General features: G+C 41.6%; 1 protein-coding gene across 4 annotated transcripts in view; it reads right to left on the bottom strand.

Annotated features, from left to right (window-relative positions):
- The window catches only part of KIAA1549 (KIAA1549 ortholog), a 141,592-nt gene extending 127,367 nt beyond the window's left edge, over positions 1-14,225 (bottom strand). For 3 of the 4 annotated variants that reach the window (XM_040061940.1, XM_040061943.1, XM_040061942.1), the window contains exon 1: positions 14,114-14,225. In XM_040061940.1, coding sequence (XP_039917874.1) covers positions 14,114-14,225 — 112 coding nt within the window. Of the gene's footprint in view, positions 1-13,855; positions 13,969-14,113 lie in introns of those variants that run through there. The other variant, XM_040061944.2, reaches the window with a different exon arrangement.
- Positions 14,226-14,428: the final 203 nt, after the last annotated feature.

Raw genomic sequence — 14,428 nt, 5'->3', positions numbered from 1 at the left:
CCAGCAAGATCCTGCTCAAAAAACTCTGCAAAAGTCTGCTGGAATTGATGAGTGTGCTCATTACAAAATATTTTGTCTCCACTATTGACAGTGTTTTCAAATCCTGTCTCTCACATGGTAACATTGAGTCAGGCAGGAAAACAAACATTTCCACTACCTACTTAAAGCTGAAGCTCACTAATTGCTCTCTCTTGGATGATGTAGAAAACATCTTAAGCAGTAGTAGGCAGACAGGAGGATGTATGACAGAACACCTGATTTCAGTCAGGTGCTAGACCTTTACCATTTCATATTGGGTCACCCAAATCCTCACTGCCAAAGTTTCTTGCTTTTCCCAAGGTCCTAGACAGCGTAGCTTGCTGAATTAGGAGCAGTGAGATCTCTAAAGATGTGCTTGATTCACCTCAGAACACCTAGGCATGCTTTTGCTGCCCTGCTGACAAGCTTGGCTTGTTAGACCAGAACAAATTTCTAGCAATGGCCTGATTTGCACACACAGGTGTGTAATAGGTGTAACGACTAGGTGGTTTCCTGTTCGATAACAGGAGTGTACAGAAATAGAAGACAGCCAAAAATGCAAGGGCAGCACTGGTTTAGCCAGTAGCCCAGCTAGTCCTCCAGGACCACAAAGCAGGAGCAGTGCTATTGCTCAGGGCAGCAAGCAGATGGAGGGAAGCCGAGCATGTTGGCAAAGCTCTGGGCCTGTGAGGCTACACAGGGAGAGCACATGCAGAAACAGTGTGAAGAAAGGAACTGTCACATGGGGACTGAACAGTAAATAATTCTGAGGCTAGGGCAGGTGTTGAAGCCAGGCCTAAAACAGAAGGCATCCACTGTAAAAAAGGATGTACTAAAATGCATTGGCAAGAACACCGGTTCTCCAAACCAGTCAGTTAGAAAAGGGAAAATTCTTTATCTAGACAATTTATGGAGCTTAAACTTCCTATACAAATTATAATATGACTGGGGACCAATAAGACATTGTAATTCAATCATTGATGGGAATATTTCCTTAAAGAAAAAGATTTTACTACATACCCTTGAGTTGAACAAAGATCCATTTTCCTTTCAACTGATAAAACTTCCAGAAAGACCAACGATTCATAAAAATCACCAGTAAGTTATGCAGTTCAAACAAGAAAGGAGTTGCTGTTAAAATGAAGTTTTCTCAATAGGAGAGACTATTTAAGATGAAGCAAGTTCAAATTCAGCTGCTTCTCAAAAAAATTCATTTCAGAGTAAAAGAGAGCTGCGGTGCCATTCTGTCAGTGGCAGCTGTGTTTTGAAAGGTTCTCGCCGCTCCCTTCTGTCCCCTGACACTCATTGCTGCACTCAGAGGTGCCAATACAATTGTCTGCATGACTGTGCTTTAGTCAGGGTTTTAAGAACTATCCCATTTAAAAGGGAAAAGACAAAACCAAAACAGTAAAAAAACCACAATAAAGTACTTTAAAACAAGTACAGCCTATACAACAACGATACAACCCCCCCCGAAAAGTGATGAGACAAGTTAAGACAAAAGTAACAGAAACATCTTAAATTGAATGATTCATGTCTGGCAAGAGACTACACTCCTTCCTCCTCCCCTTTTTTCCAAGCATTCCCTTCCCCAAGAAGAAAAAACCCCACCCATGCCTAACAAGTTCTACTGTTAGGAGCTTGGAAGAAGTACACAGAATGCAAAAACCAATACAAGATGGAATGATGTGGTTTTTTTCCTGGTCTTCAGTAAGAGGTAAGTTGGAATCCCTGCAACTTTCACTCTAAGACACAAGATGCAGCAAATAGGATAGAATAAATGGGGGGAAATAAAAGAAGCATTGAGGACAGCACAGAGGGGAATGTTTGCTCAAAAAAGCATCCCATCAAAGGATTTTCTTCCCCTCACCCCCAAAAAAAGGAATTGAAGTTTACTATATTGGTTAGAATAAACCATATTACCATGTTTGTGTAGCAAAATCTCTTGGTCTTGTGTCTATATTTGAATAGGCACATTTTATGAGAATTCAACATTCCAGACAAACATAAAACATGGATATGAAACAAGGCTGAGCTCAAAAGACTAGCTTTAACTATTATTGCTGTGTTTTCTGATTAAATATACATAACACCTGCTGTAATGTGTAAAAACAGAGGAAAATCTAGAGGGTTTACTTATTTAAAATAGAAATTGATTGCTTCATGAACAGCCCACTTACCAAAGCATGACTTTTATTTAGAAATGTGCCATTTTGCATAAACACCAACAGAGACGAGTATGAGGAAACCTGCAAAATTTTTTGGATGGCAAACAGACTATTGATATGGCTATCAGGCTACAGCATCACAAGTCGTGCTACTCTTAACTCAATTACACAGCCACTGAACAATTTCTGCATGAACATAAGTGTTTAATTAGAAACAAAATACACTTAGCATGTCCTTTTCAACTGCTCAATATAAAAAAATATCCTACACATTTAGGAAAAACCCCACCCGTTCCCCCAAGAGACTATGAACAGAAGTTTGAGACATGCACAACCTTTATTGTTAGTAACATATTCCATTGGCTTTGATATTCTTTCATGAAAGCAAATCAGGAAAAAAAACCAAACAACTAAACGTTCTTTTGAAATATTTAGGTTTCAAACAAAACTTCTACTTCAATATTTTCCACCTAGCTTGAGACAGAGCTCCAATTTAAAGGCTCTACATTCTTTAGACAGGAGAGACAAATTAAATTCCTGCCTCAACAGTTTTGAAGCAGTAAGGAATCCAGTCCCAAACGTTACAAAGGATGCAATAATGCCATTGCTCTTACACTGCAGAAACAAATCAAGAAGCATCAAGAAGCTCATGACCTTGCAAAGTTTGCAAGCAAGATGAACCGTGCTAAAGTTAGCACAATAAATACACTGCAGGTTTTAGAGACAGTTCACAGGGAGCTTTAGCCATTGGGGTTCCCCATCTCATGAACTTCATATGGCTCCCTGCTCTTTCCTGCTGGCAGATTGTGTTCATGCTCCTTCCTACTGCAGTAAAAGAAACTTAAGGAAGGCACTGTAGAATTACCAGAGTAAACTGCTATCCAGTTACTGTACGAGGCAGCTCCAAGGCAAACACAACAGAAACAGAATTTGAGACAGTGGTTCCAATTCAACTTTGTGATAGTTCATACAGCCAAACTAACACAGATAGTCTTCAACCTTTATGCACTGCTCAGTCACAAAAATAAACTACCTTGATTTAATATCTTCCCTGACCTCCCAAGGGACAGGGAAAACCCCCTAAAACAAACAAGCCAAACACCCACGTGTTAATGCATTGTGAGCATAACCCAGCACTACATGCCTCAGCCTATTTGAGTGTTTCACAAACACCTGCTAGTTTGGGTGGTTGCTTTCCCTGTCTACAACAAACTGTACTTAACATGCACCTGTGCTTTTCACCTGTCCTCCTACAAATGATGCCATCCACAAGAACTCACCTTAAACACTGAAGAATCCAAATAGCTGCTGTTTTATTTGATTCATTACTTTCATTCTACTGGTAATATTCTCAATTTTCTAGCTCTCTCAAAACTAAAAGCATCAAATCTCAAAATACATTTTCGTAAACCCCAAGCCCACTAATTCATTAGAAATGTAATTTCTGATTATGAGAAATGGAAGTAGGAGCTATAAGTATTCACTCAGTTCAGAATACTTGGCTTTATAAAGCATATTAATTCTTGCACCTGCATTTGGAAGATGTAAAATACTTATTTCTGCTTTTGAAAATATCTCGAAAGCTATATAACATCATACTTATGGAGAACAAGTTTTAGATGTGACTGCCAAGGCTGATACTATTTAGGAATGAAGGAAAGCGTACTGGAGAATATTTCGGAAGTATCTTACCTAAGTCACATAGATTATTTTTTACTGAATATATGATACAACATAAGGCTGCTTTTTATTCTTCAAGGACTGAGTTTTATTTCCAAATATAAAATAATACAACCATTTGAAACTCTTAGTGCAATTTCACACATCAATAGCATGTTTCAATGATGGATTTGGCTCACTGAAAAATACATCAAAACTGTCATTTGAGTTTTATTTTAGAAAAAATCTGAAATAACCTCTTTAAGGTTTCTAGACCTATCTTCACCTGACTTCTCCATTTAAACTTTACACATGGTAAATAGCAGCAGTAAATACTAAGGAACCGTAAGAATACGTCAGTAGAGAAACTATACTCAGTTTTGTTTTTAAGTTTCTAATACTTCCAAGATGTTAAAAAGATTATACCTTCAAGTGACACTGTCTGCTTGGAAGCCAGTCAATTCAAAGAAAAAGAAACTGGATTTACTTTCATTTCATATTCCTCAGCTTTCCTAATCCTTCTGACAAATTTTACAGTTTTAAGAACATGGTTGTGGTAGAAGCAACAAAGTAACTACTCACAGAATCAAAGTAAACAGTAATACAAAGCAATACAATTTATTTCCTTGAAACTTCCTTGCTTGTATTAATATTGGATAAAACACTTCTTGAGAAAACTTTGATTACCGTGTTGATAAGCATTTACTTTTTTTTTTTAACCAAGTTGCTATAAAAAGCACATGAACTCTGGAAAGATAAAGGACAATTATCTTTTTTTGTTCTTTCAGAATGGAACAGTTTACATCTTCTAAAAACTGAATGTCAATGGCTGGAAGCCCAAATCTGTTTCATCTTTCGCCATAAGCACAGGAAGTAAGGTCACTGACAGATTTTAATTGAAAACATCTTCAAACCAGACTTCTGGTCTAGATCAGGATTTTGTTCTGTGACGTGCAATTTCTATCCTAATATATCACACAGGTTAGTCCCAATTCAGCAGCAGCTCCAGTTTTAAATACAGCTAGCACTGGAGAAGTTACCCAACCAGAATCCAGTGTAGCTGACAAACAAAGACTGTCTCCCATTCAAAAAGTAACCTGATCCTAGCCCAGAAGGGTCTGCTACATAAATGCTTGGAGCTTTGTCTCCAAGTAACGCTCTACTGCATCACTGTGGCTTTGTGGTTGAGCAGTGCTCATGCGATCTGCACACATGAGGAGGAATTTACTTACAAGAGAATTACGAGCCACAGGAAAAGGTGAGACAGGCTCAACATGTAATCAAGTTCACACCCAACTAGAAGAATAAACGCACCTTCCACCACCCTGCAGCATCAAACAACTGCCTTTAAATGAGGAAAGAACGTTGCTTAGAGACTCCACAAACTAGTTCAATACACTATGGCTGAGGAGCAAAAAAGGGAGATCCTTCTTATCTTCTACAGATCCATACCAGTTTAATTTTTTTATTCAGTATCAGAAGATTCAATAAGAAATTCAGTCCAGTAGGGTGTGAATTAAGAAAAAAGAGGCTGAAAACAAAATCTGTAAATTGTATCAATACTACTAAAGAAAAAAGATCTTTACCTATACTACCTGCCCTATGTAGCCATTTATTTTCAGGTGCATTTAGAGTTCAGGAATTTATCTTACCAGGCATTTGAGAGTTTTCTGTTAAAACTGAGACCAGCTACCCATTTAGATAATGCCCTTCTCCACAGCTCTAAAGTGAGGATGCTCAAATCAAATATTCAGGGTAGCCACAAAACCCCCTCCAAATCTGCAATATCAAGCAGCCCTCCTCTTACCACAAGCCTTCCCCTCTCAGCCTTCCATTATCAATAGCTGAATCTATATTGCCAATTTCACCCATACTTACCAGAGCTCCAGCCCCAGGGTCATCTCTGCTGTTCCTTTAGTATCCTCCTGACCAAAGTTTGTATCCTCCCTTGCTCTCACTCTGCCACACCAACTGATTTCAGACAAAGGGCACTGAAACAGCTCCACACTGCCTTAACTGTCCAGGAAAGCTTTGTCAGAACACACTCACTGCAGGGCTGAGAACTGCACACACCTGAGCTGAGCCCAGCAAGCTCACAGCTCTGGCCAGGACACCCCTGCTGCTATCCTGGCAGTTGCTGCTCCAGTCAAGACACCAGGTGGGAGACCCAATGTCTCTCAGCTACTGAAGAACCAAAGACACAGACCCACAGCCAGCAGCACACAGAACATGGCAACTGAAAGATTTGGTCTGGTGCCATTTATTTGCCCAGTCTCCCAATTGTCTTGCATCACTTAGGATCTCTTACCTGTACCACAACTCCCTTTGCTAAGGACAAGGGCAAAATCCTACATTCTGTGCCAAGATGAAGAAGTTCCCAGCTTGCCCAACTACACAGTTCATAGGAATAGCAATAAAGTGTTTTGAGCACAATACTGCCTCTCTCTATCCCACATCTGAGATATAAAAATGCTACTAATAATTGATGAATAAAGACATGCAGACTCACATCCATACCATTTACTTGTAGCTGTTGTCTCAGTGATAACCTATGCAACATTCTAAAATGCTTCACAAACCGAACTTGCATGAAGGGCAACTTACAAAATTAGTGTAATTAGTCATCCTGCCTGTTAGTACTATGGATAAAATCACTATAGCAAAGATTACAAAATGTTCTCTGAAACCTTAAAAAATGTTAATCCTAAAAATCAATCAACATAAAAACCACAGATTGTTTCTTCACTTGATCAGTACACCAAAGTTCTCAGTAAAGAATAATATTAGTCCCAGTGCTGCAGTCTGCACATAAATCACATTATTTATTTGTTATTTATTATTTGTAGTATCTCACAAAAACAGAACTGCAAAGTATTTCATATCAGTATTGCAATAGTCTTCTGTTAGATCATTATACAAAGTCATCTGTCAACTCCAGTGACACATTACCTTATTGCCCCAAACCATGCAATTCACGTTTCTATTGTCCCCACTGTTAGAGATCAGCAATTAGAAAACATGTCTTGTCCACTTGAATTCATCTTCTTTTCTTCCTCAACATAAACAACTCTTTATTACACTCTCCTTTATGTTTAATTTTTTTTATGTTTGAATAAAATCCTGTCCACCTGGCATTTCTTCTAGATTAGACAGTCAGTCCCAACAGTTCTGCGAACTGAACTCACTGTAGTTGCCCGTCTCTTTCCTTGAAGAACAAGGCCCTTTAGTAGACACAGCATTCCAGCTGGAGTTCTTCTGCTACTGAAGAAAACAAGTGAGTTATTACATAGGATATGCCCAAATTGAAAACCAATGTGTTCACGAGGTCCAGCACCACTGTGATCCTGCTGAATCGCATTCTGTCTGTGACCCCTGATAAACACCAGGCCCTTTAAATACAACACTACTACGCTGTCTAGTCCCCATGCTGGAGCTGTGCAGGTTTTCAAATCCTTCAGTATGACACTATTATGCATGTTCCTTACTGAAAAGCATGGATTTCAGGCCCTTGATTTACCGTGTTTCCATCATTCCTCTCTCCTCTTCCCCTTACTTGAAGGTGAATTTTAGCCTCCTGTGTATTTCATACCACAAGACCTAACATGCTGTCTTGACCAGATGGCTAAAGCCAAATCAAAATTCTATACAGGATATTAATTCACAGAAGAGAAGCCTCTCTAAATCAGAGGGGAGAATGGAAAAGGACAAAAAGTAATTAGAAAACAGTTTGCACATGAAGAGCAAACAAGCAGGGGATGTAAGCTGAAAATGCTAAAACTGAAAGTGAGCAAACATCAGTAACCATGATTTCTTTAAAAGAATATTTGATTTATAAAAAAACCTCCAACATCAAAATCCTATTGCATTTTGATACAGCATAGTACATCTTCCCACCTCTAAGGCTAGTTACCTCACTAAAAAACTCTTAATATGGTAAATACATCATGTTACACCATCACCTGTTACTTTCTATTTTCTTACAACTAGTTTATTTCTTATATTTGTTTTCTGTAGAGTCAAGTTCTGCAGACTGGTTTATCACCTACTGGATCTTTATTATTCTCAAGACAAAAGTCTAGCTTTCTGATCAAGTTTTTTGCTCACTGTTATTGCATCTGGACATTCCTTAGTATCTTGAAAATAAAATAAGGAACTGCATCTGAGAAATCACGTTTTACAAATGGTGAAACTAAGAAACAAAGTCGAATTTTGAGACCCTAATTTGAAACATAAATTAGTATTTAGAATTTCAGACACCTATTTCAGATCAGCTTCCCTTGACTTCTTTGGCAGCTGGAAGCACTCAGCATTTCTGCAACACAGATCCCAGACGTGTGACATCCAGCAAATGAGGAACACACACAGAGCTAGTGGCCACCTGTGGGAAGCTTAGTTTAGGCAACCTGAGCATCACTGAAACTCTCCAACAGCAACACAACCCAGTTGTCTAGGACAGCATTTAATTACATTAACAGTGAAACTTTTATTCAAACTTCCCTGTCCCTCCCTTCATGTCACACCTTCAAACATCTGCTACAAAAGGAGCAGGAGTCCTGCAGATAACTTGTTCATTTGCTATCCAGTTCCCATTTTTGCCCAGAGCAGGATCAGTCACTGAGCACAAGGATGGTCCTGTCTGCGTGTAGGTGTGTGCATGTGCAGACAGTTACATGCAGGTGCCTCTATAGCTGTAAGTATTACCTATATGGATACACGTTTTGTGACCATGTGAGCGCAGCTGTACAACAGCTTACAGGTACTGAAGTTTAAAATGGTATGGGTTAAGAGGTTACTTTAATGTCAATATTTCCAACTTGCTGATTTTTGCCTCTGCAGTCTTCATATGTCACTACCATTTTTAAGAGGAATTTTTCCAGTACTTAAAACAAACTTAGAAAAACACTTCTGTCACAAGGCTGATTCATGCACATTCATGAAATGTTCCAAGGAGCAGCAGTAGCAGATTATCATGCTTCTGGCTAAGAGGAGAAAAGAACCAACACTTTGAAGGCCCTGAATTCTGCGCCAGATTCTGAAGGAAGTGTCCTAGAGCAGCAGGCACGCATCCTCCCATTCCTAAACTGCAAGCTTGATGCTTTTGGTCACATCTCCTCCAGCCTTGTCCCAGTCCCTTGTCTTCCCCACTTCTGATTCATCCTTTCAATGCGATTTTTTTGCTGTTTATTTTCCTTTTTTTAAACTGAGTCCATCTGTGTTTCCCAGTGTGCTTATCCTACTACCAGACTGCATTGCTTGCTTCATCTAGGACTAATTTCTGAATTGCAGCTTCCCTCATCTACAGACCTATTTTACACTCCTGACCCACTGCTCTGCATCTTACTCTTCATGCCCTGCCAGTTCCAGTTTCTTTTATCTGACAAACCCACTTGCAATTCGTGTCCCTTCCCCTCCTACAACTTCCAGGTTCCTGGACATATCAACACACAGAAGAGTGACTGGAAAGATCCTCAAACCCTTACTCCAAACTAAACCTAAGTCCCATGTTGGCTCCTTCTAAAACTTTCTTTCTATTTGCCCTCTTGGGCAAAGACCACCAAACAACAGTGCACCAGAAGGTAGATGCCAAAGATACCCTAAAGAAAGTAAAGCCTTACATAGCAGAAATGTGCTTAAACACAAGGCAAGGCAGAGCCCAGTTCTCATCCCTGAAGCTCAATCCAGTCCCACTTTTGGAGCAGTTCAGATAGACTTTCACAGCAAAGTCCAATCTTTCGTGTAACGTTTGTTCCATGGGAAGAGTGCCAAGTACGTCTGCCCAGGCGACACATACACGCCTGGTCGGTGCTGATAGGTAGGTGAGGTCCCATGAGACTATTCAAACTTCAGCTGACAAAAAAAAGAAAAAAGTCATCTTCTCTATTGTAGACATGCCTACCTAAATTCAGTGATCACAAGCTTTCAAAAAAGAAAAATCACTTTTGAAGCAGAAGTGGACAAAACATCCCCTTTGGAGCAGACACAATCCAGCAAAGTTTAACTGAATGCTCCAAAGCATAAGGGTATTAAAGTTGCTCAGAAAAGAAGCTGGCAGAACTCTAAGCAGCAGCCATTGTTTTCCTCTTGACTCAACATCAGAAGTTGCTAAACTCTTTGAACTGATATTTTGCAAAGAAGAAAAAGCTTCAGCCCATAGCTAAATGCACACTTCACAAAATTTCAATTGACATATTTAAGCTTGTTCTCAACTTCACTGCAAAGCAGAAATATTTCTTAGAGACATCTTACAGCTTAAGTAAGACCTTGCACAATCAGGCCCATTTTCCAATATTTATTTGGCCATTTTACATGCCATTAATTACACTGAGGAATGAGTGATGTGAGTACTGATGGTCAATTTTAACTTTTTTCTCCCCTAATCTCTCTCATGTGTTAGGAAAAAAGACACCACTAATGCATTGCTCTTAGAAAAAGGTTTTCCCTTAGTCTTCCAAAACAGCTGTCTCCAGTAACATCAACAGCTGAAAACAAAGTACATATAGGGAGTATCAACAAAATTTGTAATTGAGCTCCTGTATGTTCGTCAATCACTGCAGAAAAGCAGAGAAATATATGACTTTTCAAGAGATAGAAAGGCATCATATCAGGAAACTCCCGAGTGAAAAACTGTCTATACTTACCAGGACACCATGAGAATGGGATTCTTATACATGAACCAAAATAGAAATTGTCTGCATAATTAAGTTTATATAATGCTACTGTTTTACTAAACTATGGGATTCTAGGACAAAATTTAAAAGATAATAATTTCCTTGCAGCTTTTTTCCTTATGCCCAGGTTCCCAGGACACACTGAATTTAATAACTCTCATGCAATTAGCATTCATCATGCTGTATGCCACAACAGGCCAGGCTGGAGACACACTGGTACTTAAGGACTTCATCCATAATAACTCTTACACAACCATTGTTATTCATACTGTCTGCCACAATGGGCAGAGCTGGAGACTCTCTGGGAGTTTAGGACATCACCCACAAGCAGATTTACTTTCAAATGAAGGAAAGCCGTGTCTCCCACAGCTGAAGTGAGACTGTATTATTAAGAAGTCTATTCTGCTTCAGTTCTCTCCCAAGCAACTCCCACGCACGCACACGCATTCTGAACTAACAAGCGAGAACTGGGATATAAGAACCTGCCATTTACCACAACCACCAGCTTCCCAAGACTCCTTGGAAAAGATTTGTGCTGCAGCAAGAGTCACTGCTCTTTAATGTGCCCTGTTCCTGAAATCTATCACCCAAGGCAGGTCAAAGCTGTTAAAGCTTGCTTTGCTGAAGTCATGCTGTATTTCAAGTCCCAGCCCTGCCTGAGAAGCCTAAGACCTTGTTTCACAAAAAGCACTCACAAAACAGACACCACTGAACAAAAAGCTGCACTGTCCACTAGCTTGTTTAGCGTTCTTAACTCCTGAAAGAACATCCAAACAAAAAACACATTTCCTCTGGCAGGACTACAAGTGTAGCTTGTAGACACGAGGCTGACATAAATAAAGCCAGCACAGCATAGAAAGCAGTCATAAAGAGAATCCTCCAACCATATGGGTCTTCTGTGAAAATGAACTGGAAGCAAGCTTGACAAGCTCAACTGGCCACAAGAGACACGATGCCAACTCAAGTGCTTGCAACAGGCTAATGCAATTAAGTTGAATAAACAATATCCTGCAACTGTCCCATAAGACAGCTACATCTGATTCCTTACTTGACCTCCACAACTTGCCTCTGGTCTCTGAGGAGACTGACTGCAGTCTTTTCAGAGTCCACAACACAGAGTTCTCCCCCCTCTCATGAAAACAGCACAGTGAGACAAGATAAATCCTCCTGATTGTCAGTGCGGGAGTTGCGCAGATTGCGCAATGGAACAAAAGCAAGAATACAGCCTGTGCTGAGCAGCAAGACACGCAAATAGCCTGGCCAAGGCCCTGCTTCACTGAGGTGCTCAAACACAAACCTACCTTCAGCACACTGGCAGTCCAACCACGTGCTATGAGTTCAGCAGCTGCTTAGCTGGGGAAGCTGAAGCCCTGATTCAGCGACATGTGACTTTTGTGGGAGCTGGATAAAGCATTCCAAAACCCAAGTTGTTTAACTACTAAATTTTTTAAAGTATTGTCTTTGCTATTTCAACTGCAAGTATGTAGCCATTCCACTCTTACTGTATGTTTCTTCTGTGTAACTCAGAGCTGTAGGAGTTTGCTCTTGCTGTCCCTAGACTGGTCAAGACCATATGGCACTGAAAGCAAAATGAACTGCACCCTAGAGAGATTTACAAGAGTTGTAAAGCTGTTGATTAGTTAACTGAATGATGCCCAAACCTACAGCATTTGGTCAGTACACAACTGTTCTGTTCCACACCACCCATTAAACTATCAAAACATTTCAAGACTAAAGACAAGATTCATGTAAAGACTGTGTTTTCGAAACCTTACAGGCCCCAGACAGAGAAATCAGACTCCTGTCATGCTGTTAAATAAAGCATTTCACCTTAACGAAAAAGAAACAAAATATCCTTGTTCTCTTCAACCTGCAGACTTTAAATCTCTGCAATCAGTGGACCGTTTCTTAGATGCTTCTTAGATAAAAAAAGCATCCTCTGAAGTGCAAGTTTACTCTTGGTATCCTCAAGTTCATTGTACATGATTTACATGCCCAGTAGAAATTGAAAACATAGAGGATGCTCAAATCAAAACAGCTTAAAGTCACCTGCCCTAGACTGAACAGGAAAGCATTGCTTTGGACAAGAGCTGTTGTCTCTGAGTACTCTCTCCCAGCAGTTCAAACACTGGCTGAGTTACATAATATTTCTACTGCTGTTTTTAAGTTATACAAGAATGCACAAAAATCATACAAGTGTTTACAGAAATTCACAGCCATGTTTAATTAAAAGCTACTATGTATTAAGAAGCAAACAAGTGCCTTCACTGACTTGCTATGAAAACACAGAAGAAACCCAGCCATTCTCAGAAGCAAAAAAAACCCCACAAGTAAATTTCCAACTTATGAACCTAGTCCTTTGCCTTCTACTTATACGCAAAGCTTGATCTATTTAAGAAAAATCGCTCAAGTTTACTATGAACTATCAATTTTCATGTAGCCTGGAATGGAACATCTCTCATAGGCTACAATGGACGCTGGAGGAGAGCGCAACTTCCCTGAAAAGCTAACTAGTCACCTCCCAAACACGAACTATTTTCTGAAGTGGAATAAAGGATTATTATAAAGAGATAAGCATGTTTTATAATCAAGGGGTCTTAAGCAACCAGCAATAATCACTACAATTCCTGTGTTTGAACAAAAGAGTCAACACTAATTGGTCCGCTTCATGAAAGAGGTTACTGCAGGTTCTTATCACTTTTTGCCACTTATCAACGACTTTCTGATGTTGATTAAAATGCTTTACTTTATACCTGTTATCTAACAAAAAACAGAAACAAAAAAACAACCAAACAAAAAAACCCACAACAACAAAAAAAAAACCCAAAAAATCCTAATCACAGCAAAACCGTACCTTTTCATGAAATAACAGTTAAAATTGTTTTAAGTATTAAAGATGAACCAAGAAGTGCTATGGGACCAGAACCAAATGAGACATCTTTGTGATTAAACTGTCTGCTTAACTACAGACTAATTTTGATACCTAGAGCCACAAGAGAAAAAGATGAGAGAAAAAAAAAGGGTCACTGATTCACGTTTCTTCGGAAACACCTACTGAATATACCACCCTCTGGAGCCCGAACCGTTCTCTCCACACACAAGTCATGCCACGGCGGCGCTTGGAAAGTCGTATTGTGCGTTTTGAGAGGCTCCGAATGCATTCTCACTCGAAAGCTGAAGGAGAGCCAGGCTGCCAAGCGCGTACCCCGCAGGTGCTACCGCAGCCCGACACGGGGCACCTCCAGATGCCCCGGGCGCTGAGGCCACAACGCGGGGTGACCGCTGCCTGGCGCAGGACACCCTACGAGCCCGAAACGCCGGGTGCCCCCTTTGTCCCCGCACCGTTTCTCTCCTTCGCTTCCCCGCGTCGGGTGCCGGCCCCTGAGCCCGGGGGCTGCCGCGGCCCCGCACCGGAGCGTTCGCGGTCTGGCCGCGAACAATGCGCGCCTTTTCTGGCGGAGCTCCCCGGCCGCGCCGCGCCGGCCCCCGCCCGCCGGCCCCGCCGCATTGTTACCGGCGCTGCCGCCCCCCGCACCGCCCCGCTCCCGGCACGGCCCCGGCCCCGCACACCTGCCCCCCGGGCCCTCTTTGTTCCCTTACCTGCGGCGGGAGAGCCCCGCAGCGCCGGCACGGCGAGCAGCAGCGGCAGCAGGGCGGGCAGCGCCGGCCGCCACCGCGCCGCGGCCACCACGAAGCGTGTCATCCCCTCCATGGCACGGCACGGCCCGGCCCGGCGTCAAGTCATCGCGGCGGCCCCCGCGTCCCCCCCGCGGGGGGCTGGAAGGGCTGGGCGGGCTCGGCGGCTCCTCCCGGGCGCATCCACCGCCGGCGGGGCTGGGACGCCCGCGGACGGGAGGTCGCCGCAGCACCCACCCTTCCCTACGCCCACCCCGTGGGGAAGCGTTCACCGGGGCA

This window comes from Hirundo rustica, chromosome 4 (genome assembly GCF_015227805.2).
Source record: "Hirundo rustica isolate bHirRus1 chromosome 4, bHirRus1.pri.v3, whole genome shotgun sequence".
Taxonomy (NCBI): domain Eukaryota; kingdom Metazoa; phylum Chordata; class Aves; order Passeriformes; family Hirundinidae; genus Hirundo; species Hirundo rustica.
This window is presented reverse-complemented; position numbering and strand designations above follow the sequence as displayed.